This window comes from Elephantulus edwardii, unplaced genomic scaffold (genome assembly GCF_000299155.1).
Source record: "Elephantulus edwardii isolate Elephantulus edwardi_28Jun2011 unplaced genomic scaffold, EleEdw1.0 scaffold00132, whole genome shotgun sequence".
Taxonomy (NCBI): Eukaryota; Metazoa; Chordata; class Mammalia; order Macroscelidea; family Macroscelididae; genus Elephantulus; species Elephantulus edwardii.
The window spans coordinates 4,064,129-4,091,746 of NW_006399882.1; the positions used below are offsets into that span (position 1 = coordinate 4,064,129).

Here is a 27,618-nt window from a genome sequence, read left to right on the forward strand (position 1 = left end):
TATCTCATAGTTGTTTTGATTTGCATCTCTCTTAGAGCTAGGGATTTTGAACATTTCTTCATGTACTTGTTAGCCATCTGAATGTCTTCTTTGGTGAATTGTCTGTTTATATCCTGTGCCCATTTTTTATTGGATTATTTACCTTTATCTTGTTGTGGTGCCCAAGTATTGTATAAATTCTGGATATAAGTCCCTTATCTGATACATTATTACCAAATACTTTTTCCCAGTCTGTGGCTTCCCTTTTTTACCCTGTTGGAGAAGTTTTTGGATGTGCATAGGGATTTAAGTCTTAGAAGGTCTCATTCATCTATTTTATCTTCTTCTGGTTGTAGGTTGTTTCCATTTCTTTGCTATTAGAACTTAAGCTTCAGTAAACTTGGGTGGGCATTATCAGTTAATGTCAAAACTTTTATTTCTTCAGAACATATTTCTACTAGTGGGACTGTGCAATTATATATGTTATTTCCACTTTCAACTTCTGTTTTAGTTTATTATTTTTTTCTATTTGAGTGAATGCTTACAAATCACACTGGTTTTCCATTCATTCATTTATGGAGTGGATTTTCAGAGGCTTTAGTTACACTGTAGCACATTGCCCATCCTTCTTCCATGGAGCAGCTGGTAGCCTCCAGCAGCATGCCTTCAGGATTGCAGTGCAGCTTCTTGCCATTAGGCTACCAGAGCTCATTTTATAACATTACAATTACAGTTTCATTCCAGCATCCATGTACATTTTATTCCATGACACTAATTACAGTTGATCTGTGTAATTGATTACCATTTCTGATCAACCTCCTACTACTGCATAGTGCCTTTCCTTTCATTTAATGTATGTATTCATTTTTTACCTCCCTCGCCTTCCTTCCTTCCTGTCACTGATAATCATCAGAAAAATAACTGTGTATGTAAGCTTTCCATTGGCTTTTTATACTAGTGATATTACACCATAATGGCCCTTCTATGACTGACTTATTTCTTCTAGCATAATGCATCCATGTTATGCAGTGTTCCATGAATTCTTTGTTGTTTTCAGTATTGCGTAGTATGCCATTGTGTGAATGTACCACGGTACATTGGTACCATATGCCAGTCATCGGTTAATGAACACTTAGGTTGTTTCTCTTCTCTATTGTAAATAATGCTGCAAAGAACATAAATCTTATTTCTCTGAGATGTATACCTAGTAATAGGATTACTGGATGAAATGGTATTTCTATTCTCAAATTTCTAAAACAGTACCAAACTGCATTCCAGTGTGATTGTACCATTTTGCATTCCCACCAGCTATGTAAGAGTTCCAATCTCTCCACATCCTCACTAGTATTTATTACAACCTTGCTTGCCAAAATAAGGAGGACCTGAAGCATTTGTTGCAGAAGATCAAGGACTGTAGTCTTCATTATGGATTGAAGCTCCACATCAAGAAGACAAAGATTCTCACCACTGGGCCAATTGACAGCACCATGATAGAAGTAGAAAAGACTCACAAAAGACTGAGGTTGTTAACAATTCAGTTTGCTTGGCTCCACAATCAGCATGTTTGGTACCAGCAGTCAGGAAATCAAGACAGATTGCACTGGGGAAGTCTGCTGTCGGGGAACTCTCTAAAGTGCTAAAGAATAATGATGTCAGTCTAGGGACCAAGATACACCAGATCTAGGCCATGGTCTTTGTGATTATTTGCTGGACAATGACAAATAATGATAGAAGAAGAATCAGTGCCTTTGAGTTCTAGTGCTGAAGAAGAGTATTGAACATACGATGAACCATCAAAAGAATAGACAGATCTGTCTGAAAGAGGATGAAACAAAACTTGTCCTTGGAGGCTAGGATTTTGAAGCTTCATCTCACATGCTTTGGGCATATGGCTAGGAGGGAACAGTTTTTGAAGGAGGACATCATACATGGAAGGTTGCAGGGGCAGCGCAGGAGAGGAAGATCCCAGGTGAGATGGACTGGATGGGATGAATTGACAAGGTAACTAGTGTAATGGGAGTGGGTGTATCGGAGTCAGCAAGACTGACTCAGGGTAGGACAGGGTTCAGAGCTGTCGTATGTAGGGTTGCTGTGAGTTGCAGGCACATAACAACAGTACCCCTGTCATATTTAACTTTCTTACATAGAGATGAAATCTCATTGTTGTTTTGATTTACATCTCTGATAGCTAATGACCTTGAGTATTTATTAATGTGTGTGTTGGCCATCTAATGTCTTTGGTGAAGTGTCTTTTGCCCATTTGTCATTGGGTTGTTACCCTTTTCTTGTTGAGATGCTGGAGTTTTCTAGAAATTTTAGAGATGAGTCCCTTTCCCAGTCTGTAGGTTCTTTTTTTATTCTTGGGGACGGTTTTTGATGCATATAAGGTAATAATTCTTAGACGGTATTAACTTCAAGGTTTACAAGGTTAATGCTTAATACCAGTACCCCTGTAACCAGCAGTGTCTTTGGGGCAAGTTACTTAATGCCCACTTTCTCATTTGTTAACTTGTATTTATAATAGTTTCTCTCCCACAGAGTTATTGTGAGGATTAAGTAGCATAAAACATATGAATTACCTAGCATACACAATGGCCTGATAAGTGCTCAATAGGTGTTTGACAAGGTGACTGCTGTTATTATGTCTTTTAAACATTTCCGCTGACCTTTTACTTTAGGAGAAGCACTCCAGGGGCAGGGGTGGGGTGTGGAACTAGGAAGAAATGTTTGTTTAACTTGAGCTGTCAGTCAGTTGTGTCTACTCAGGGTATGATCAGCCAACCACATCTATTTGCATGTGGTTGTGGGAAGTGAGTTTTGAGCACCTTCTTCAGGTATGTTGACCAGTTTCACCTGGAAGAACAGGGAATGAAACTGCAAGTGTGAAGAATTAAAACTAAGTTAAACTTCCTGGTGAAAGTATTGCTCATTTAGTCTTGTATGAGCAAATAAGCTAAACTTAGAGTTAGCTATTTCCTTGAGGTAATAAATTACACCAAATTCAGCTGCTAACTGAAAAGTTGGGAGCTCGTATACACCTTGGTGGAATGTTGCCAGGAGACAGAATTGTTGTAAGAAGCTGCGCTGCAATTCCAAAAACGAATGGTTCAATTCCACTTCAGGAGGAGGATGAGAAGGCTCCTCCCATGCGATGTACTGCATCTGAAAACCCACTGGTGGGTGGGCTGTGAGTCGGTTCTGACTTGACTGGACAACACATAACTACAGTTGGGGCAGTGGGAAGCTCTGTTGTGGTCTCAATGGAGATGCTGTGCTGCTGGCCAAAGGGCCGTACCTCTAGGGGTGTGAATCCACCATCAACTTCTTGAGAGAGATAAGCAGTCTCAACTGTGGACTTGACAGCCTTGAAAACCCAGTGGGAGGGGGGATCATTTGAGAGTCAGTTCCACAGTGTAACAGTAAGTTTGAGTTGAGGTTTGAGTGGGGCAGTGCTTAAAGCACTGACTCTGGCAGAAGGCTTTGGCATCTGTTCCTGTAAATATTTACACCCTTGGGAACCTTATAGCGCAGCTTGCTCTTCCCTTACAGGGTTGATAAGAGTTGGAATTGACCCACTGGCAGTGTTTTTAAATAGGAACCCTGGTGGCATCGTGGTGAGGCACTCATCTGCTAATAGTAAGTGCACACTCATCAGTCACTGTCTGGGAGAAGGTGCAGGAGTCTGTGACAGCACTGGAGGCAGGCAGCTCAACTCTGTCCTGCAGCAAAGGACTTGATGACACTTGATTTGGACTTGGTTTTTAATCTATTTAAGCAGAAAGAGCTTTTTAACACTAAGGTAGTTAACTAGCCGTAAACACTTGCTTTTCCCCCCTCACTTGTATCAGTGTTCTCTTAGAAATCTTTCTTTATTCCATTCTTAATCAGGAAATGAGTTTCATGGATAAAACGAAACAAAGAAAATGGATGTGGAACTAAAAATTAAAATACTCAGAGGAAGCCAGCATTAAAACCTAAACAACATTTGCACTTCAAGAACCTAGCCTGACCTGTGCCCAGCTGTTTCCTCTAGATCTAATGGAGTGCTGACAAGAAGAGAACGATTGAGTATTTATGGAATGAGTGAAGGGAGATGAATCGAACCGGTTGGAATTGTTTTCACAAGCATCAGTGAGAACATTAAATTGACATATGTGCATGAGTGCAAAAATTGTTTTAGACTCGGGACAGATTTATCTTTATTTTCATTCTAACTTCTCTTTAAATAAAGCTGCCTTTGGGGGAAAATTTCATTCACTTGCATGTAAGCAATGAATAGTTTCAGACATTTGTGCATGGTCCTCATTTTTGGAGCCATAAATCTTAATTTCTGGGTGACTCTGAATTACTGAGGCTTAGTATATTTACTTATCTTTTTTATTACTTGTTTGTTTTGGGGTTTTTTTGCATATGGAGGAAATAAAATGTAAAACTTGATTTATAAGGCACTTGTCTCAAAATAGGGGAGATTCATTAAGATAATAATTTGTTCAACCCAGTTACTCACGGCCTTCATTGTTACTATCTAAAATGTTTTAGAGGCCCTAAAGCATATGTTCTTTGTTCTTAGACATGACTTTCTTCCTGCGTTCCTTCTCAGAGACTGGCATCCCATATCCATCCTGTTCCGCAGGACAGGACATTTGGCATCATTCTCCACCCTACTCTTTGCCAGGCCACTCATTACCAATGAATACATGCCAGTAGTATCTTCTAGATGTCTGTGGATTCTCTCTCTGTCATCTCTTTGCCGTCTCCCAAGTCCAAGCTGCCCCATGCCTCTTACCTGTACGTCAGCGGTTTGTGACTAGCCTCACTTCCATTTTTTAACACCCATTTTTTTCACACTGCAATCTGCAATATTGGAAATAATAAAATTCAGATTATATTTTTCTCTATTAGAGTGCTCCCAATAAGCACTTCCCAAATAGTGGATTAAGAATCTCCCAAATCCTTTCCTCTGTGAAACAATGCAAATGCTGGCACCAGCAGTCAAAATAAATTTTTTTATAGTTCTGAAAATGAACAAAATGCTAAAAACAATTTGAATGTGTTTTCAAAGACAAAATGGCTTAGTCTTGGTAAGAACAGTTAATTTTATGATGTTTTTGACTTGCTATATTTCAACCCTCTTCTCCAGTTCTACAATACCTTTAAAAAAAAAATTTTATAACGTTTTATTACAAAGTTCATATACCTTGTTTCACACTATCCTTCATTCACATTGTTTCATACAATAATTTCCCTTCATTATGTTTTATAAAATTAGTCTTCATTTATGCTGAGTAACCTAACTTTATCTCATAAGAACAAATATTGCATTGTAGAAACAGAAAGATAACTAGTAAAATGTGTATGAAGATCCAAGGCAGGAAGGACAGGAGCAGAGAATGAGGATGGGCAAGGAGAAAACTGGAGGGTCACATAATTTGTTGGGTAGAGGGAGGGGTGGGTAAAGGAAATGGGAAATCCACAATACCTTTAAAAACCAACCAAGTAGCTTTGCAGCTACTAGGGGGACCAATAATGGTTCTCCTAAAACTTGTCCCTTCCCTAAAACTTATCCTACGAGGATTATTACTGTTTGACTTATCTTGGTAGTTCCCTTAAAAGTTTCATTGTCTTTATTTCACCTAACTTGAAACCCTAACCCTAAAGTCACCTGTGACTTGGTAGCTCTGAACCTGTCCTATCCTGAGCCAGTCTCTCTGACTCTGACACACCTCCCCCCATTACTCCAGTTACTGTCAATCTATCTTATCTGAGGCTGTCTTCTTTTGCACTGTCCCTCCATCCTTCCAAGCATGATGTTCTTCTCCAAGGACCAGTCCCTCCTAGCGGCATGCCCAAAGTATGTGAGACAGAGCTTCAGAATCCTAGCCTCCAAGGAGAAATTTGGTCTCACGCTCTCTAGTACAGACCTGTTTGCTCTCTTGGGGTCCATGGTATGTTCAGTACTCTTCTTCAGCATTGATGAAATGAAAGGCATTGATTCATCTTCTGTCATCCTTAGTCATTGTTGAGCTTTCTGATGTATAGCAAATTGCAAAGACATTGGCCTGGATCTGCACCTTAGTCCCTAGACTGACATCATTATGGCTGTATGTTATCTAACACTGCAGTTGGCCTGAGGTGCCTAGAATGGAGCCTGGGGTTTCTCAGTTCTAGCTAGGTTCCAGATTCTGCAAAAGCTGCTGGTCTGTAACCACACTTGGTGATGGTGGTGGTGGTGGTGATGGTGTTATGTGCTATCAAGTTGCTTGTCATTCATAGTGACCATATGTACAACAGCCCTTAAACCTGCTCTATCCTGAGCCAACCTTATTGTCTCTGACACACCCACCCTTACTACTCCAGTCACTGAGTCAATCCATCTCATTGAGAGTCTTCCTCTCTTGCACTGTCCCTTCCAAGCATGAGATGCTTCTCCAAGGACTGGTCCCTCCTTGCAGCATGTCCAAAGTATGTCACATGAAGCTTCAGAATCCTTGCCTCCAAGGAGCAGCTTGGTTCCACCCTCTCGAGGCCAAACCTGTTTGTTCTGTTAGTATTCCATGGTATATTCAATACTCCAGCATCACAGCTCAAAGGCATTAATTCTCCTCTGTCATCCCTAGTCATTGTTCAGCTTTCTGATGCATAGCAAGCAATTGCGAAGACTATAGTATGGATCAAGTGCACCTCAGTCTCCAGACTGGCATCGTTGCTCTTTAGTACTTTGGAGCGGTCTCAGACAGCAGACTTTACTATTGTAATTCATATTTTGATTTCCTGGCTGCTGGTAGAGTATTGATTGTGAAGTCAAGCAAACTAAAGCTGTCAACAATCTCAGTCTCTTCACCATCTATCATGATGCTGCCACTTGGCCCCGTGGTGATAATTATTTGTTTTCTTGATGTTGCGCTTCAGTTCATATTGAAAGCTGCAGTCCTTGACCTTCTGTAGCAACACTTGGTGTACTGAGGTTTTATCAGAGGATGAGCACGGAGCTGAGTTTGACTAGATTCCTGTGACCAGTAGGATAGGAAAAAGGAAACATTTTCTTTCTAAACCAAACTCTACTCTCATTTACTACTTAAAGTCCTAAGTGGTGTGAGGCACATTTTTAGTAGGACTTTTAGTAGCTAAGTATTTGGCTGTTACATAAAAGGTGAGGTGTTTGAACACACCAGCCACCTCGTGGGAGACAGTTGTGACAGTCTTCTCTAGCACAGGGTCTGTGATGGGCTGCTCAGCTCTGCTCTGTAGGGACACCTTGAGTTGGAGTTGAATCCATGGTTTGAAATTGCATATTTTTTTTATTTTTTTATTATTGTGTGTGTGTGTGTGTGTGTGTGTACCGTCAAATTGGATCTGACGGTTACAGGAGGAGATTGTCCCTCCTCCAGTAGAGCATCTGGTGGATTTGAACCATGTGCCTCTGGGATTGCAGTGCAGCTTCTTGCCACTAGGCCACCAGAGCTCGCCTGAAACTGCATTTTGTAAATAGGAGCTATTTACATCTTGGAACATTTCTCTAAGGTAATTGTGAAAGATATACAGCTCTTGGGATTGCTCTATTTATTATAGACATAGGGCTATTGAAGTACTCAACTGGGCCATAAAAAGTCTCTGGGTGGCATCAGATGGTCCCTTAATCCCTGTGGTGTATCTCCCAGAGCACATCTTCACCAGTTTCTCACCACATTGTTTAAAGACGCTTCCTGTCCCATTGTGACTGTTGCATCAGTTTTGGTGTCTCTCTCTCCTCCCCACCTGAGTAATGCTAGATAGAGCTTACCTTTCATGTTGTGTGACTTCCTTGCTGACAGTCTTGGATTATCTCTCATTCTCAGGATCAGGCCTACTATCCTAAGCCCCGGCTTCTGGGCCTCTGTTGGCAGAGCCCATGTGTACCTCCTCTCCTACTCTGTGCCTTTCATTGCCTCCAGGGAGAAGTGATAAGAAAAGCAACTTCAGGGCTAAGTTTACATTGTCAAGTGATAAATGACCATTTGAGAGATGCTTTGTTGTTGTGTACCATGACATTGCTGACCCTCCAGCAGGTTTTCAGTGACTTTAAATGGCACAAGAGGGAGCTGCAACTACAATCCCAGAGGTGCACGGTTCAAATCCACCAGGTGCTCTGCCGGGGAAGGAGGGACAATCTCCTCCCATACCAGTCAGATCTGATTTGATGGTACACTCACAAAAAAATAATAAAATAAAATTTAAAAAAAGACAAAACTAAATGGCACAAGAGGAGATTGCCCATACTTCTCCTGTGAAGCAGCTGATGGATTTGACAGTAGTGAAGGTTGGAAACAGCCCAGGTGTCAGCAGACAAATGACCAAGAATTTATGAAATCCTATATAGCATGGATGATTCTAGAGGAGATTATAGTGAGTGCCTTAAGTCAGATAAAAAACAACAATTATCGTAATTGTGCCTACAAAAGGAATTGTCGGGGAATCTGGCAGACTATGGGAGAGCATGTGAACTCAGGCTTGTGGATGGGAGGAGCCAGAGTGCAGGACACCTTATTTATAGAAACAGATGAGGTGTCCATGCCCCATTTGCAGCCAACAGAGGTCTTTAAGGAAATGAGTGGCACAGTTGCCTTGTGGTGGTGGTTCTGGCAGTGGTGTGGAGGAGGCTGGAGCAGGGAGGAACCTTGGTTCTGAGAGCAGCCTTGTCCAGGCGCGCAGAGGCCAGCAGGCCCTGACTAGGAATGGAACTTAGGAGCCCACTTCTTGCGGTATGTCTGGGAGAACATTGGAAGAAAGGTGCCTGGGCTTGGTAGACCACACGTGAAGAGTCAGATTTGAGTTCTGCCACCTATTACCATCTGAGATTTCAATGTTTATGTGCCTTAGTTTCTTGTCTAGTATAATGGTAATGGCTCTTATGTAACAAGTTACTGAATATAAGTGAGCCCTTCCTGGGGTCAAGCACCCTGCCTCAGGAAACCTGTCCATGTATTAAGTCTCTTAATCTAATAACCCTGTGAACTATGTAGCTAGGTTATCAGCATTTAGCAAACCACGGATATTCAAGTTCAGAAAGATTCTAGAACTTGCCCAAAGTCATGCAGCTTTTCCATGAAGGAGCCAGGATTCAGAGAGAGTGGCCTAGTCATTCTGTCTGAGATCTCATTGATAGAGTAAGTGGGGAGGAAGCAGCTCTTTGAAGAGGTGACAGCTGAGTAGAGACCTGACTTTTGTGAAGACCAAGGACTGAACCTTGATGGCAGTGTGCTTTCTTGGTGGAAGGAAAGAAAGGAGGTCCGTGTGCCTGGAGCACAGTGAGCCTGGGAGAGGAGCAGAGAAATGGGGAAAGGAGGGTGTGAGGGAGGTGGGCTGCACATCTGCCCAAACCATGTGGTGGAAGTAGGAAGCCACCGGAAAATTTTGAAAAGGGAATAGACATGATCTAGTGAAGGACGTTAAAGAATAGTTGAGGGATTATAGACCACCTGGAAGGCTGCTTCCTTAATGCAGTGGGAAGATGATGGTGGCATTCCCACATCTACAGTGGTGACTCTGACAGTGGTGAGCTGACCGGATCTGCGTGTGGACCGATGTGATGAGGGACAGAAATGTGCGACGAAGAGCCCTGAGTTTTTAGTTTGAACGATTGGAGGGAATGTGTTGTGTCATTATCTGAGGGCATCTGGAGAGGGTGGGAGGAGCAGAGCAGGGTGGAAATCAAAGTTCTTTTGGTTATTTTTTGTTTGATTTGAGATGCATATTAGATGAACAGATGGCAATAGCTAATAGTTGGCTATAAGAGTCTAGACAGAGGTGGGGAGCTGTCTGGGATGAGGAGGAAATGTGGGAATCGGTGTCAGACAGAGTTTGGCATGTGGAGAAAGGAAATTCTCAGGGTGCTGCAGAGGCTAAATGCTTTGTTGTGACACCCAGATTGTGTTTTTTTTTTGTTGTTGTATAGTCTTCTAAACAAGGACAGCCACACCAGAGAAGTGAAATACATCAGGTATCACTCACTTATCTCTCAGGTTCCGGTTTCTGGGAGAGGGTCTTCACCCTACACTGTGTGCTTTGAGGTTTGTACTTATGTATCCATGTGCTTAATTAAACTCAATCCTTCCTAGTATCCTGGCGTAGGGTTGCCAAAGTACTCAATGGCCTAGATGTGGGTGCTGGCCACTTGCTAATTGGAAGGTAGGGGTGACCCAAATCCTAGAAAAGATTTAGCGTTTTATATAACAATAAAATCTATTCTTTCAGATAATTTGAGAATTCATAAGGTCAAGTACAATTTTAAAACTTTTAAAGTTTTCAAATATCATAGTTTAAGTTACATATGTAAAGTATGTTTTGTAAATATCATTAATGCAATAGATTTTTTATTAACTTGGTATTTTATTTCATTTCATTAAATCAAGTGTATTCCCTCGTATATGGACAAGTTCTATATGTTAATTTGCAGATAGACTACTTTTGAATGTATGCTTTTGAAAAATATTTGGTAATGACATGTCTGATTAGGACTTATATCTAGAATTTATAGAATACTTGAGCGCCACAACAAGACAAACAACCCAGTTGCAAAATAGGCACAGGATATAAACAGACACTTCACCAAAGAAGACATTCACATGGCGAACAAACACATGAAGAAATGTTCAAAATTCCTAGCTCTAAGAGAGATGCAAATCAAAACAATTATGAGATACCATCTCACCCCAGTAAGAATAGCAAAATTTTAACAGAACAGTAAACAACAAATGCTGACGAGGTTGTGGATACACTGGAACCCTTATTCACTGTTGGTGGGAATGTAAAATGGTACAACCACTTGGGAAGGCTGTATGGCGCTTTCTCAAATAGTTGGAGATAGAAATACCATCTGACTCAGCAGTTCCACTGCTAAGAATATACCCTTCTGAAACCAGAACTGCCACCCAAGCAGATATATCCAAACCCATGTTTATTGCTGCTTTGTTCACAATAGCAAAGAGTTGGAAACAACCCAAGTGCCCATCAACAAATGAATGGATAGAGAAACTGGTGTATTCACACAATGGATTATTATGCAGCACTGAAAAACAAACACTCATAAAATAGTCTGCAAAATGGGTGACCATGGAGAACATTATGGTGAGTGAAATATCTCAGTCACTAAAAGACAAATACTGCATAATGAAGCTGTTATAGAACAGGACTGACGTGAGGGTTGGGGGAAAACTAAGAAATGAGATAAATAATGTACATGGCATTGAAACAGATGAGGGAGTGAACTGTATAAAAGGAATATATGATAGGTATCACTGGCATGACAAGAGTCCAGAATAAGAATTTCATAGTAAAGAGGTCAGGTGGGGGGCGGGGGATGTATAACAATGAAAGAACTTTTTTTTCCCCCTCAAAGAAAAAAGCTAACTGGTGGGGAGGGGTGGGGGCAGGGAGGAAAATGTGCAACAGTGAATGAATGGAAATCCAAGTTCTTTATAAACTTTCATTAAAGTCTAAAAGAAAAAAGAATGAACTCTGGTGGGTAAGTGGTAAACAGTTGCACTGACGCAATTTGAATCCACCAGCTGCTCCAGGGGAGAAAGATGGACAGTCTCATTCTGTACATTAAAAAAAGAAAAGAGAAAAATATTTTTAATATACTACGTCACACAAATTGTTTCATTTCTTTGTGTTGCCACAGCAATTCACACTCTGTTCCTCTTGCTAAGACCTCTGGAATGTCTCAGAGTAGAAAAAGAATATATAACTCACCCTCCTTCCTTTTTTTTTTTTTTATGTTCCCCTGAAGAAAATATTCTACTTAAATTTTTTTTTTATCCCCTACTTTACTTCCAAATACGCTTATCTAAAAGTAAAGAATTTTAAATACAAAGTTAAAGGAACTATATTTAATGTCCTATAGAATGTTACAAAAGATTAAACTGATGTAACTATACCCAGTTTCGCTTCACAAAAGTTTTGTGTGTGTGTGTGTACGTGAATATATACTTTTTTTGTCAAGATGTACTAATTAGAGATTGAGAATTAAATTCAGAGTGTTCTTTGAATTTGAATCCTAGTTGTGCTACTATTTTGCTGGGTGATATTAGACAAGTTATGGGTCCCACCAATAAGATGAAAATTATTGTATAGGATTGTTTTTAGAAATAGATGGAGTAAGCAGTGTAAGATATGCCTAGTACAGTGCATTGGCATATGATTCTCTCCGTAAGTATCAGCTGTTTGTCTTTGGATTATCATTACTGTAACCATCAGTTGCAAATGACATTAAGTTGTTGAAGAAGTGTAAGTTTTTACACAACAGCAAAGATTCTTGGCTCCTTATAGAATGACTGCTACCACCCCCTCTTAGTATTATGAGGTTTTCATGTCTCACCAAAGGATTCAAAGAGATAGGCAGAGAAAGAAAATGTCCTTGGGATCAATTGAATTCTTGTTATTTGAATTAGTACAGGGTTTTTTTTTTTCTTTTTCTTTCTTAGTTGCCTTATTTACAAGTTAGAAGATATAAAGTCACTAGACTTACCTAGTATCTAGCAAAATGATATGACTAAATTGACATTCCGTGTATTTGTTCCCATTCCAAAGAAAGGTGACCCAACAGGGTGCAGAAATTATTGAAAAATATCATTAATATCACATACAAGCAAGAGTCTGCTGAAAATTATCCAAAAATTACTTGGAACAACACTTCAGCAGAGAACTGCCAGATGTGCAGGCTGGGTTTAGAAGAGGCTGTGGGTATTATAGCGAATGTTACATGGATCTTGGCTGAAAGCAGAGAATAGCAGAGGAATGTCTTATCTGTTCCATGACTGTGCAGAGCTTTTTAACTGTGTGGATCACAACAAACTGTGGCTGACTCTGAGAGGAATGGGAATCCCAGAACATTCGATTGTGCTTATGTGAAACCTATGCTTGGACCAGGATGCAGTAGTCAGAACAGAACAAGAAGACACTACATGGTTCAAAATTGAGAAGGGTGTACACTATGAATATGTCCTATCTTCATACCTTTTCAATCTGTATGCAGAACAGATTATCCGGGAGGCTGGGCTGTATGAGGAGGAATGTGACATCTGGACTGGAGGAAGATTCATCAACAACTTGCAGATGACACAACCTTGCTTGCTGAAATGGAAGAGAACCTGAAGCCATTGCTGCAGAAGGTCAAGGACTGCATCCTCCAATATGGATTGAAGCTCAACATCAAGAAAACAAAGATTCTCACCACTAGGCCAATTGGCAGCATCATTATTGATGGTGAAGAGATTGAGATTAACAGTTTAATTTGCTTGGCTTCACAATCATTACTCTTGGTACCAGCAGCCAGGAAATTGAGAGACAAATTGCATTGGTAAAGTCAGCTGTCAGGGACCTCTCCAGAGTACTGAAGAGCAATGATGTCAGACTGGAGACTATGCTTGATCTAGGCTATAGTTTTCACAGTTGCATGCTATGCTCAAAGAGCTGAACAGTGACTAGGGATGATAGAAAGAAAATTGATGCCTTTGAGCTGTAATGCTGGAGAAGAGTGTTGAATATATCCTGAACTGCTAGGAGTACAAACAGGTTTGCCCTGGAGAAGATGAAACCAGGCTGCTGATTGGAGGCAAGGATTCTGAAACTTCATCTGACATACTTTAGCCGTGTTGCAAGGAGGGACCAGTCCTTGGAGAGGATCATCATGTTTGAGAGTATGGAGGGACAGCGGAAGAGGAAGACCTTTGATGAAGTGGATTGATTTCAGTGATTGGGGTAATGGAAGAATGTGAGACAGTGAGGCTGGCACAGGATAGACAGGGTTTAGGGCTCTTATACATAGGGTCACTATGAGATGCAAGCAACTCAGTGGTACATAACAGCAACAGTCGTGGAAAAGCAGTAAAATGCAGAAGCATAAAACTCTGAAACCATTTATTTAATGAAACAGGTTGATTTTATTTAATTAGCAAAACTCTTTGCTATTTATAGATATTTCATAGTTTTTCACCTCTGTACTACTGTTAATTGTTTTGTTATGTACCACTGAGTCAGAACTGACTCATAGCTGACCCTCCAGTGGGATTTCAGGGTCAGTAAGTCGCATAAAAGACTGCTCATCTCATCCTTCTCCCCAAAGCAGCTGGTGTATCTGAACCTCAAACCTTTAAGATTGCAGCAAAACTTCTTAAAACTGTGTCACCAGAGCTCCTTCTAGATTATTGGTATTAAACAATTTACATAGTTCCTATCCTGCCTTTATTAATAGTCTTGTATTAGAGATGTTCATGACTATGTCAAACTTAAGGTAATCCAGTTTGGCTTTTTTTAAAGAGTCAAATGTCATTTTAAACTATGGTTTAGAAAACGCCTTTTTTTCACATTGAGTGTTATGTGAATATAACCTTGCCTGTTCTTCTACAATGGTGTTGTTAAATATGCTGTCAAGTCAAAACCAACTCGTAGCTGACCCACCCGGGGGGTTTTCAGAGGCCATAAACCACACAGGAGGAGATTACCCAGCTTTCTCCTGAAGAACAGCTGGTGAATTTGAACCACATTCTTTTGAGTTGGCTGCACAGCTCCTTATGCACTAGGCTATCAGCTCAGTATGGGTGTGTTTTCAAGGAAAAGATCATATTTTGGGCTCTTATTTTTTTATGCAGTAATTAAGCTTTAATCGCAGAAGTCAGCCACCTACTAGAAGCTTTTTCTTTTTTCAGCTCAAATTCATTGCCTTTGTGTCTGAACCAACTCAGAGCTGACCCTCCAGGAGATTTTCAGAGGCTGTAAATCACTTACAATAGGATAGTCCATCTTTCTCCTGAGGATGGGCTGGTGAATTTGAATGGCCAGCAAGGCAGGACTTCTGGGTTAGCAGTGCAGCTCTCTGTGGACCACACTAACAGTTCTTGGGCTGTCTAATCAATTTATCCAGTTGAAGGTGTTTAGCCCTAATCTTCCATATGGGTTGAAATCTGGAAAGACTGTCTTAAAATCATCATTTCTCTGTTCTTCAGGAGGGACCAAATCCACACCACTGTTAGGAATCAGACCTCAAGCAGATGACTCCACAACTTGATGACTCACATTCTTCCTTTAACATATAGGGGTTAATTGTATCTTCCTAGATGAATATAAGGATAAAATAATAGCACATGGAAATTGTTGTTATCGTGTCCCACAATCATCTTGAACCTGAGTGCATTTTAAACTTTATAGCTAGCTGTCTGCATTCAGTATAATAGGAACTATTTTTAAAAATCTTGAGTTGTAGCAGTGCTTGGATTTTTGATCAGTAATTTATTTGATGTCTTAGGGATTGTGATTACTTGACATCTTCTTAGGGCATTTACCCCCATTCAACTACCAAGATCACCCAACATGGACAAAGTATGACATGAAGTCCTTAATAAAAAGAAAGGTGGTGATCCCCTTCCTGCTGTCTTCCCCTACCTTTAAATTCGGTGTTTGCTCTACTAAAACACTTGGCTAATTTAATTGTGCTAATTATCCATTCATTGCAGCTAGTCTAAATAGTGTTTTAGTATAAAAATATGTGTTCGAGAGAATATTTGAAATGTTTAGTTATAGATCTGAACATTTAGCTCTGTTCATTAGAGTATTGTTAATAATTATTCATAGTTTTCAGATCTGTTGTTGTTGTTGTAGTTGTTAACTGTATATGCAGATGGTTTAGTTTCACTTTCTCATTTTAATTATGTTGACCTCTGAACTATTAAAAACACCAACTGGCACACTTCCTTATTTTAATACTGGACCTGAGATGAATTTCTGAAATACTGTGTCTGTGTTGAAGTTCAATCTTAGCTACTCAGTATCATCAGTATAAAAGCAGAAGAACTCGAGGTTGTTGTGAACCGAGGGAGACAAATGACCACATAAAAATCATTTTCATTGTATGGCATGCTGGTGAAACCAGCGGTTTTTCTCCTCACTGAAACCTTTACTCTCTTTCTTAACTGTTTCACAGAACTCAAGGCCCAGATGGCTGGAATACAATACATACGTAAACACGTAAAGCCGTTGGATGGTGCAGCTTTGTGAATTACTAAACTTTTTATATGGTCATGGATTTTTCCCTAGAACCTTTTTAGAGTTCATTTAAAGTTACTTTATTATGAGAAGTATTCATGCTTGCATGTTAATTTGTCAGTTTTATCTCCTACAAATGATATTGAGGGAATTTTGTTTTAGTTCTTTCTACATTTGTCTTTCTAAGCCTGATTTGATTTTTCTCTTAATAGTCGCGGCCTGGTACATCACTTATGTTTCAGCTGGAATCACATTTGACTCTGGAGTATGTTATAGTCAAGCAGCCCCATTAGCAAGTAATGATACCCCAAAAATGACTGGTTTCATGTCAAATCAGAATCAGATGAGTGAATGATGCTCTCTCTCTTTGTTGCAGACATGCCAATATTTGGTCTCTGTCCAGCCCATGATGATTTCTACTTGGTGGTGTGTAACGACTGTAATCAGGTTGTCAAGCCGCAGGCATTTCAATCACATTATGGTAAGTGCTTAACCATTTAAAAATAATTATTAGAAGGTTAAAGGTAAAGCAGGATTAAGCTGAAGGCCTGCAACAGCATGGGTAGGACAAAATAATACCCTTGCCCTGTCAGGAAGTAGGCTTTTTAATTCTTTGAATGGGTTAATACCTATTAGCTTTTGGGTATTTTCTGGGTTTTATTCAAAGTGATGTGCATCTTCTGATTTTCATTGAAATTAATCAGGGAAAATGTCTTGTTTAAGATCCCAACTGAAATATATCAATCGAGCTAAAGCTTTCTTTCCTTGAAGATCACATCTGTGACTTGAGTGCCTGTTAAAATTGCATGAACACACAATATGGAAGCATGGTTTTCTTGGAAATAAATTTTATTTTGAACCCTGCATGTTTAGTAGCTGTAAATCTTTTGTCTGGTTCTCTGTGAACATGTTGATGTTCTGACCTCTTTCATGAGCATGCCATCTACTTAGATTAAAGCACTGTGGTCTTGGGAGTTTTGTGAACTCCTTAGCTATCCCTAGGAGCCTTGGTAAAGAAGCTTCACTACCTATTGGGCTGCTCACCAAAAGGTCTTTTGCTTGGCACCATTGCTCGGCAGCTAAAAAGATGAGGCAGTCTCCTTCATTGAAGCTGTACCACTTCAGAAACCCATTGGAGCATCACCATGCCTCAGAATCAGTTGAAGGGTGTTGGGTTTATTTGGGATCTGAGCTGTTCCTGGGTTCCTAGACTCCACAGACATTGTTGTCAGATGCCTTGGGTTTCTCTGGCTCAGAGTGGACCTGTGCTCCATGGACTAAAGCACTGTACAGTCCTGCAGCCTCCCCATCGTCAGTGCTGTGTTTGAGCCTATTGCTGTAGTCATGTGTCCATCCATCTTTTTGAGGGTCTTCTGGATTTTACTGACCCTATAAACATGATGTCTTTCTCCAGAGAGACCAGTCTTTCCTGTTCCACTGCTATCCATAGAGTTTTTACTGGCTAGATTTTTTTTCAGAAACAGATGGCCAGGTAGGGCCACCAAGTGTTTGAAATGCCAAGGGCCTAGCTTCTAGTATCACAGCAACACACAAGCCATCACAGGATGACAAAATAGCAGACAAGTAGTGGCTAAAATGTTTCGCATTGTTTTTGAATAGTCCAATTAAGATAGTTTTACGTTGTGCTTCTTATTGCCATTGAGTTGATTCCAACTCATAGTGACCCTGTAGAACCAAGTAGAATGACCTCATAGTCCTTCCAAAGCTTTGCCACATCTTTTCCTCATAAAGTGGCTGGTGTTTGAACTGCTGACCTTTTGACTAACTGCTGAGGACTTTAACCACTGCTCCACCAAGGCTTATTTATGTTGGAATACCACCTAAGGTGTTTAAAATAACTTTCTAATTAAAAACTGCAACTTGCTTTCTCGTTGTCCTTACTACTCTGGTTGTAAATGTGAAACAGAGTAACAGACCCTCCTGTAGAGAGTGTGCTTCAGGAAGGCCTCCAAGGACCCTGGAGGAAGCACCTTGTCCTAAGCTGTGCTGAAGCCGTTCCACATATAGACCTAAAGAAGTCCAGTGTGGCTCGAAGGTGGTGAGCAGAGGGACATAGAGACTAGCGCTATCTGGTGTTAATGGGCAGGAACGTGACAGTACACAGACTCCTAGGAGCAGGTAAGACATTTAGGGGCATCCAGAGGTTTCTGTAAGGGAGGAGCACAGTCCCACCTCACTGGTAGACTTACTGAGAAGAGTTCTAGGAAGACTAGTTCAGGCATGGAAAATGATTGAAAAACCAGAGGTAAATGTCCCGACTTTGACAAAGGTGCGGCAGAAAGACTGAGAAGACAGCCGACTTTGGGTTTTGGTGGGTTTCTTTTTTAAGACAGCATGCTTGTGAGGTACATTTGTGTGTGTGTGTGTGGGGGGGGTACATTTTTAAAGCGAGGACTTGCTAGGAGGACAGCTTTTTTTAGAGTCAAACAATCATAATCAGCATCCCCCTTTCCCCCCAAAGTCCAGAATTCTTTGCTTCCTGGTTCTGGGTGTAGGCCAGAGGTAGTCAGCGGAATGGGCACAAAGATGAAAAAGATACCATCTCTGTATTCGACACTTACAAACTAGTGTTGAGAAGGGCACTTAGTCAATTTGTAGAGATCTTATAGTTAAAGATACTGAAACCAAACTAGACTGGTTTTAAATTTAAACTCTACAAGAACAGTGGGCTAATTTTTTACCTAGGACTGAGGTGTCCAGCTTGAGTTGCCTAGGTAATACAAACTTCATAGAATCATGGTAGGAATGAACGTGGTTAAAGCCCCTAATACAGTGCGAGACTTTTGCCAGGTGTCAGAGAGAGAGAGAGAATTATTGCTTTTTGTGCTGAGAAAGATGTGTGTCAAAAGCCGTAAGAGTCCATGGTTTTAAGACTAGTGAGCACAGATTATGTCTTGATGAGAAAAGCTTCTTAGAGAAAATAGCCTTCCTGTTCAAGTTTGGTAGAATGGATTCTTTTTCTCTTGTGTCATTTTTTCCCCCTCAGTTTCTAAATGTACTACATGTTCATTGTGGAAAATGCAGAAAATACTTTCTTTGAAATGTAATCCCTTAAGATTGGAAACATTTTGATGTGGATAGAGAGTTGCCACATACAGCTGCACAGTTTACACACTGAACAACCATATTTGGCTTTCCCTAACTGACAAGGAAGGCACAAGGAAGGGCAGGGGTAGGCCATTCCCCTTGTCTGGAATGTCCCATTGACCTGGAGCTGATATACCCACGTGGGGAAGAGCTGTGTGCAAAGGCAGGCTGAGTCAGAGTCCCTCAGCGGTAGGCAGAGACCTGTTGCGTGTTTTTCTGCTTGAAAGTGGTATGACTTAGTAGTGGCGCAGTTAGGATTGATGCACAGATTGACTTAGAAAGGAGTGAGAGAGGAAGTATACAGAATAGAAACTGTATTGTGGCTGCCAAGGATTTCCCTGGGCCACAGAAGCCCCTCTGCCTCCTTGTTACAGAACACATCATTCTGCACACTCCATGGAGATTTATTTATCTTTTTATACTGTTAGTGTGTGAATGTTAAAATCACACTTTTTGGGGTGGTTTTCTTGTTTTTACATTCAGTAATATACTGTTTGTTTTCTAACATTAGTTGCAGTTGTACAATATCATTATTTACAATATCTTATCAAATCCTTACTGTTCCGTCGTTTTCTCTTCACCCTGCCCATCTATCTCCTTTAAATCAAATGTCTTTAAGTGAAAGAAGCGTCTTTAAATCATGTTCCTACTCAGTCTCTCTACTTACCTAACACAGTGTCTCCCAATAACATACTTGTTCAATGACAAAGGAATGGTGGCAAAATAAGGTGTGAATCCAAGATTCACACATTCAGTTGTTTCTGTGACTAGACAGGAGATCTGACTGACAGAGCCTGAAGTGTGGGATAGCTGTGATCCTTTTACACTGGCAGAGAAAGGATTACAGATGTGAGAGAAGTGTCCCCAGAGAAAAAAGAGTCAGGTGCTCTGAGAGAAGGATTTGCCTGACACACGAGGAGATCTGTCTTTGAGGCAGGAGTCAAGGAGAAAGCAGGAGGGATTAGCAAGGTGTTTGGAGATGGATACCTGTGTGTGTGCAGTGGTGTGATGTGGCAAGTCGCCTGAGTGGAGAGTCACCTTATAGTAGCCCTGGAAGGGTTTAGGAATGGCCCCACTAACTTGGAAAGAAGAGGTGGTCAAGGTTTCCCAGGTTCCAAAGCCATGTCTCCTCTGTCTTAGGATCATGGATTGTAACAGGAAAATGTTTTTTGGGGAAACAAGTTCTTTTTTTTTTCATTCCAGGGAGCAAATGCTTGCATCCCACAATTAATAAATAAAAAATTTTCCAAGTGGCTCTCATAATCTGTTTATTACAGAATCAGGAAGAATACATAGCTGCCAAGGGGTGGGGGTGGAGGGGTTGTATTTTATTTACTTTAGATAAACGTCTGTGAGTGCTGTTCTGTTAATTCATGTATTTTTTATATTTATCTGTGCTTTTTATTAACAAATGAGCAGTTGCTACAGAATCCTGCCGGCAAATCCTCTAGAAGCACTATTGCCAGCACAAGGAAGGAAGCTGCAAGGAAAAGCTTGTAAATCAGTTAATATTGGTGGCAGTGTCTTTCTGAATTGGCTAGCTGTTTATTAATTCACTGTAGTAAGAGGTCATGTATGTTGTTGCTGCCAAGCAGCCTTTTTGGGGAGTTAACCATTAACTGTTTGAACAGTGATGGTGAGTGATTGCTGTGTCATTTTGACATTTCCAATTTGTCCCTGTCCTTATATAGGATGATTTTGCTCTCAGAAGCTACATAGTAATACCATACTTTTCTGATGTTTTTAAATAGTTGAGCATGTCCTTCTTTTTGGTTATTCGGCATTCTAAAGAGCAAGGAGATGTTTCTGCTGCTGCTTTTAAATTTAAAAATATGGTTTGAATCAGGTGCCTGCTGTGCATGTTAATCAAAGGGAAACTTTCTAAGTGGCCAGCTTCCCAGGACAATTTCAGATCAGCTGAATGGGAATCTCCACGGACGGGACCTAGGAATCATTCGTTTTAAATAATTTTTCGGGGTAACTGATTTAGACGTGGTGTTCAGATTTATTGATGGCAGAAAAAGAGGCTTCTGGTTTTTGTTTTGTTGTATGTGTTGGGGGAGGGGTTTAAGTTTTTTACTGTTTTGCATATAATCATTCATCTACATTGTGTGGTGCATATGTACTTTGTGTTTTATACAATCATTGATAACATTTTATATCATTAATTACCATTGTGCAATCCCTGTTATCACCCCATCAAACTGACTTTGTACTCTTTTTGTTATATGCTGGTGATGTGACATTCTGAGAGTCCTTGGGAGGTGGAAAGTATTCGCATACACATCTGCTAATTGATAGAGTGGAAGTTAAAAATATGTAAAGTTGTCAGAGTAGGGTAGAGTGGGGGCTAGCAATGGTGCAGAGGTGGAAGGACACTGGCCACTCTGAAAACTGAGTGATGGAAAACCTTACAGAGTACACTTCTACCCAAAGACACGTGGCATTCCCAGTATTCAGAATGGACTCAACAGCAACTGTTTGAAGTAAAATCTTGCTAAAGATGTGTTTAAATGACTAGAGCATCACATAGAAAGGGAACTGCCAGAAACACAAGTTGCATTTAGAAGTGGCTGTGGAACAAGGAATTTCATTGCTGATGTTGAATGGATCTTGGATGAAGGCAAAGAATACCAGAAAAATGTTTGCTTGTGTTGACTATGTAAATGCATTTTAGGAGGTGGATCATAAATTATGAATAACATTGAAAAGAAAAAGACTCTCATTACTTCATTGTATTAATGTAAAACGTTACCATAGACCAAGAAGCAGTAGTTCAAATGGAGCATGTTTAAAATCAGGGAAGGTTTCATCAGGGTTGTATCCTTTCATTATTCTTAATTTTTGTATGCTGAGCACATAATCCAAGAAGCTGTTTTATAGGAAAAAGAATGTCACATCAAGATTGAAGACTCAACGGCAACCTGAGTCATACAGATGATATGGTTATGCTTGTGGAAAGCAAAGGGGGCTGGAAACACAAAGATGAAAGACTTCAGCATGGATTGCATTCTAGCATCCAGTAAATGAAAGCCCTCACAGCTGACCAGTAGGCAACATCAGAATAAAGGGAGAAAATAATTGACGTTGTCAGTGATTTTGTTTTTCTCAGATCCACAATCAACACCCGTAGAAACTGTAGTCAAGAAATCAAAAGACATACTGCTTTGGGCAAGACTACTCTCAAGACCTCTTTTAAATACTAAAAAGCAAGGATATCACTTTAAAAGTCTTAAGGTATGCCTGATCTAAGCCATGGTATTTTTAGTTGTTGTCATTGCATGTGAAAGTTAGACAATAAATAAGACTAAAGAAGAATTGATGCCTTTGAATTGCAGCGCTGGTTTAGAATCTGCCATGGACTTTGAAAAGAACAAACAAATCTATCTTGGAAGTTGTGCGGCCAGGGTGTTCCTTAGAGGAAAGAGTAATGAGGCATTGTCCCGCATAATCTAAGCATATTATTAGAAAGGACCAACCTTGGAAAACAGCTCCATGCTGAAAAAGTAGAGGATCAGCAAAGAAGATCCTCAGTGAGATGGATCGACACAGCTAGCAACTGGAACAGTGTCCATCACCACAGCAGAGACTGGGGGTGGTGAGGGATTGGGAAAGTGCCGGTCTGCTGTTCTTAGGGTCAGAACCAACTTGGTGGTTGGTTCACCTATTCTGAAACTATGCACCATTCTTTTGAGATTGTATACCAAGTTGAGACTTTGAGTTGATGATTGTTGTGTACTGTCGAGTCAAAAGATTGTTCTCCTTTCTCCCATGGAGCAACTGGTGGGTTCTAACTGTGTGCTTTTGGGTTGGCAGCACAACTCCTTACCACTAAGTCATCAGTGTTAATTGTGATTGCTTACTGTTGCTCTTATTTTCAGTAGCAGCAGTTGTTGGTGTTGTGTGCTGTCAAGTCAGAAGCTACTCATCGCTGACCCTCCAGTGAGTTTTCAGAAGCAGTAAAATTGCATGGAGGAGATTGTGCATCTGCCAACTGCCCCTGGGTTGGCAGTGTGGCTCGTTGCCACTGAGCCACCAGAAGTCCCTAAAGCTATGATCCCACTTAAATATATTTACAGTAAGCCTGAACTGCTAATATTAGCAGCTGACTACAGGGTCCTGCTGGAAGAGCACCGTCCAGGTGACTGAGACTGAGACATTGCTTGCCGGCACGGATCTGCTTCTGCACTGAGTTTACTTGTGAAGAGTGCCATAATTTTTCCCTTTTATGCAGACGTGGGGGAGTGATCTTACTTGAGGGATGTTAATTTAGCTTAGACAGGTGCTACATTTAGAATCTCTGTAATTAATTGAAAACCATCCTTGATGTCAGCTGTTGAGATGCTTTGCCTCCGATTTGTTGGGCTGATCCCCTTGTTCCGCTTTAGCTCAGACAGGAGTCTTCCTGAGCAATGCCTCAGTGGGTGTTTACGCCTTGCCTGCTCATTCCCAGCCCTCATCATTCCGATTCCATTTCCATGATTTGCCCACCTAATTCCAATTAGGATTTTGCTTTAAATCAAATTACTTTTATATATAAAGGAAACCTTGTCAGCAGTATATGGGATGAGCAGTGTTTTCATACATTTGCCATGAATAGAACTCTTTCCCATTGCCATCAAGTTGAAACTGACTCTTCGCTGACCCATCAGCGTGTTTTCAGAAGCTGTAAGTACCTGAGAGGAGATTGCTCATCTTTCTCCTTCAGAGCAGCTGCTGGCTAGAACTGCAGAGAGGCACCACCTTTGTTGGCAGTACAACTCTCTACCAACTAGGCCACCAGAGCTGCCCTCAAACAGAAGGGAAATTAAAAAATAAATCAATGCAAAGATTATGAATTTGATGCTGATGCTGTTGCCAGTGGAAGCTCTGAGCAGATGCCTTTGTGAAAAAGAGCAGCCTGACGTAGGGACATGGAAACTATGTGGAAGCATGATGGTATCAGAAGAATTGACAAGATTTGCAAAGGGAAGAGCTTTTTCACCTGAGATTTAATATTAATGTTGAAGAGACATACCAACTCCATGTGTGAACACCAGAGAGAGGTTTCATTTCCTTTTCTCTGAGGCATAAGGGGCTGTCTGCTCATGCTAAAACCCTGCTGCTGATGCTGCTGGTGGTAGTGGTATTATGTACTGTTGAGTTGGAACCAACCCATAGCTGACCATCCAGTGGGTTTTCAGAGGCAGAAAATCACACAGGCGGAGATTGTCCATCGTTCTCCTACAGAGTAGCTGGTGGATTCGAACTGCAGGCCTTTGGTTTGGCAGTGCAATTCTTTACCACTAGGCCATAAGTGCTTTATGATGCTAACCCTAGTCCAACAAAATCTCATACCTAGGAAGTGGGATTTTGGAACTTGATATTGATCTGCAAGAGATTTGAAGAGGATGAATGCCTTGTGTTTGATTAGGTAATATGTATGTATTGAACACTTTACTAAATCCAAAAGTCAGACCTACTGCCTTTGAATTGGTTCTAACTCATTGTTTCTAATGGTGTAACTCTTTAAGGGAGGAAACTGCTCATTCTCCCACCCCTTCAGTCAGAGCTGCTAGTAGGTTTGAACCGTGGATCTTTTGGTTATATTAGATATGTTACTCATTACACCTTCGGGACTCCTTGAGCCCCTTTACTGCTTTCTGTAAATTCTATATGTCTCCAGACATAGTGGGGGCTCACTTTAAAACACCTACCCCCCTCTCAGAGCTTTATGAAAGTTGCTCTACTTCTCTGAGCTTACAGCATTATCAACTTGTGGATGTTAAAGCATCCTAAAAATTAACAGCCATGCATGTTTCATTTTTCTAAAATGTCAGTTACATCAGAGGATGGATAGATAGAAATTGCTCATCCTTTTTGAGCTAATTAATTGGTTTCAGAGAATGTTAGTGTGAGAGCAAAATGAGCCATCTACTATGAGATCTAGTAATATAGGTTGTTCTGGCAAAAATGCTGGTTCTCTTCATTGGTAATGTTTCATATACATATATGTGATCAGCTTTTGCCTTCAAGGGAGTTCTGTTAGTCTGATGTTAATGACAAAGCAAAGGTTTTGAAACGCATACCCCTTTTGCCATCTGACACAATAGACTTGGAAAGTAATAGTCTCAAGTATTTTTAATGAGTTATCTTATTTTCTTATTTCACTACTAAGTAGCTTTGCTTTGGGATAAAAGAAAAACAGGTGCTGGGATACTTCCCCTCCCAAAACCCCTTGCTACTTAAATTTTGTCATTGAATTTTTCTAATCTAGATCTTCTTTTCCTTTGAAATTTCAGTGGTAGATAATCTTTTTAGGATTGGTATTCGCTTAAAAAAACTACAGACAAATGATATTTTTATAAAGTACTTTTATGGGTATTATCTCATTTCCTGTCTTTATGACCCACTGAATGGATGATTTCATTACCAGTTTACAGATTAAACTACTAAATTAAATTTTATTCACACAGATAAAATGTAACAGGCTGTGCCTTATGGCTTCTCTTTCTATTTCTCTTGCGTATAATAATTTAGAGGGGTTTGGTGGGGTTTTTCCTCCCCTAAAACACCCAGATAAGATTGAACAAATTCTACATGTCAAAAAACTGTCTTTTATGACATATATCCTGGCTCAGGTAAAATTTTAAATTTTCTTAAAGTAGCCATAAGTTATCATAAATATAACCTTGCAAAATTTAATAATTTGAAGGTATAATGATAGTAAATTAATACTTGATTTAGCATTGCCATTGGATTTCCCTTTACCCTGTTCTCCTACTTGCTTTAACCTTAAATCAGAGTACCTATTCAAAGCTAAGCCCCCTTTCTTTTTGAATGAGCTACCTAACCTTGTGTAGCATCTTTAGATTTTGGCAACAATATAAACACTGACATTTGCTTCAGAGCTAAAAATACTTGACTGTGAATAAAACACAGTCCAGACTTTTCTCAGAAGTAGATGGGGATGGAGATGAGGGGGCTCAGAAGAACTGGGGAAGCAGGCAAGTAAAAAAATGAAGGATCCGAAGAAAAGCATCAGTTCGACTTTCAAGGGAAATTCTAAAGTGGGCTTGTTACTATCAGGATGTCACATGAAGTTTGTTTGGGTTTTTTCTTTATTTTGCCATAAGCCAAATAGTCCTAATTAAATTTTCTAATAACTTTAGTAGTATCAGATAAAAGGCTTTCCAGATAATACAATTTTATTTATCTGGTTTTCCTTTGTCATATAATAAGCAAGTTTCTTTAAAAGGGTGTATCTACCTTTTATGTGCCATTTGTAGGGACACCATTTTCATTTCTGGGTAAAAGTTTTACTGATTTCCCCCCTCCTTGCTGATATCTCTGCTTTTAATAATCCATATCTTTGGGATTGCTTTTTTAAAAATGAAACAAGCAGTGGTGTTAGTACATTTGACAAGTATTTGTTTAATAAGTACCTGCTGTGTGTTAAGTGTTGCTGTTCACTATTCTAAAATGGTCATGCCTCTGATTTTACACCATTTATATTCTTATGGGTGGAGGTGGAGATACAATACAAATAAAGAAGCAATTGAATCTAATAAGATTATTTCAGGAGTGCTGGAGATGATATAAGAAAGAATGACATGCCACTTTGACAGACCTGGTTGAACTGGAGAGATGGCACTGATGATGGATGTCCTTGGAAATCCCATAGAGAGGTGCCATGAGTTCAGACTGACTTGACAACAGTAAATTGAAGAAAGCAACCTTGGATTTTTATTTAAATCTTTGATTTTAAAACAAACAAAAATGCCTGTTGGTGGGATGGGCATCCAGCATTGAACATTTAGAGTGTGCAGATTGATGAAATAGCAGATCCACAGATGCCGAGAAAGAAATGTTCTAAGCAGAAAGGCCAGTGAAATGGCAGAAGAACAGCGTTCAAGAAGAGAGGGCTCAAGGTTGGAGTTAGAGAAAGGGGATCAGGGACCAGATGACACTGGGCCCTGTAAGCCGTAAATGGAGTGGGAGTAGATAGTCCAGGCACTCGATGGAGGATTTGTGATTGCTGTATGTAAAACAGACATATTTATTACACTTTGTAGCTGCCCAATCAATGACTTATTCATAGCAAATACATTTTTTAAGAGACATAAACACAGGTTATATACTTGGATTTCACCTGATGGTATGCATAGGAATCAGATCGATTACATCTGTGGAAAAGAACCGCTGGAGAAGCTCAATATCAGCTGTGAAAACTAGGCCAGGAGCTGATTGTGGAACAGACCACCAACTACTCATATGCAAGTCAAAGCTGAAGTTGAGGAAAATTAAACCAAATCCAAGGCAACCAAAATATGACTTTGAGTCTATCCCACCTGAATTTCAAAACCATCTCAGGAACAGGTTTGAGGCCATGAACACTAATGAGCGAAGACCAGATGAGTTGTGGGAGGATATCAAGGGTATCATCTAGGAAGAGTGCAAACGGTCATTGCAAAGACAGAAGAGGAAGAAAAGACCAAAATGGATGTCAGAGGAGACTCTGAAAATTGCACTGGA

The 27,618-nt window shown here is 40.2% G+C and overlaps 1 protein-coding gene across 1 annotated transcript in view; it reads left to right on the top strand.

The window, feature by feature from the left end:
* The window catches only part of ATXN7 (ataxin 7), a 123,910-nt gene that overhangs the window by 41,350 nt on the left and 54,942 nt on the right, over positions 1-27,618 (top strand). The window contains 1 exon segment of the mRNA XM_006893869.1: positions 16,373-16,477. Coding sequence (XP_006893931.1) covers positions 16,373-16,477 — 105 coding nt within the window.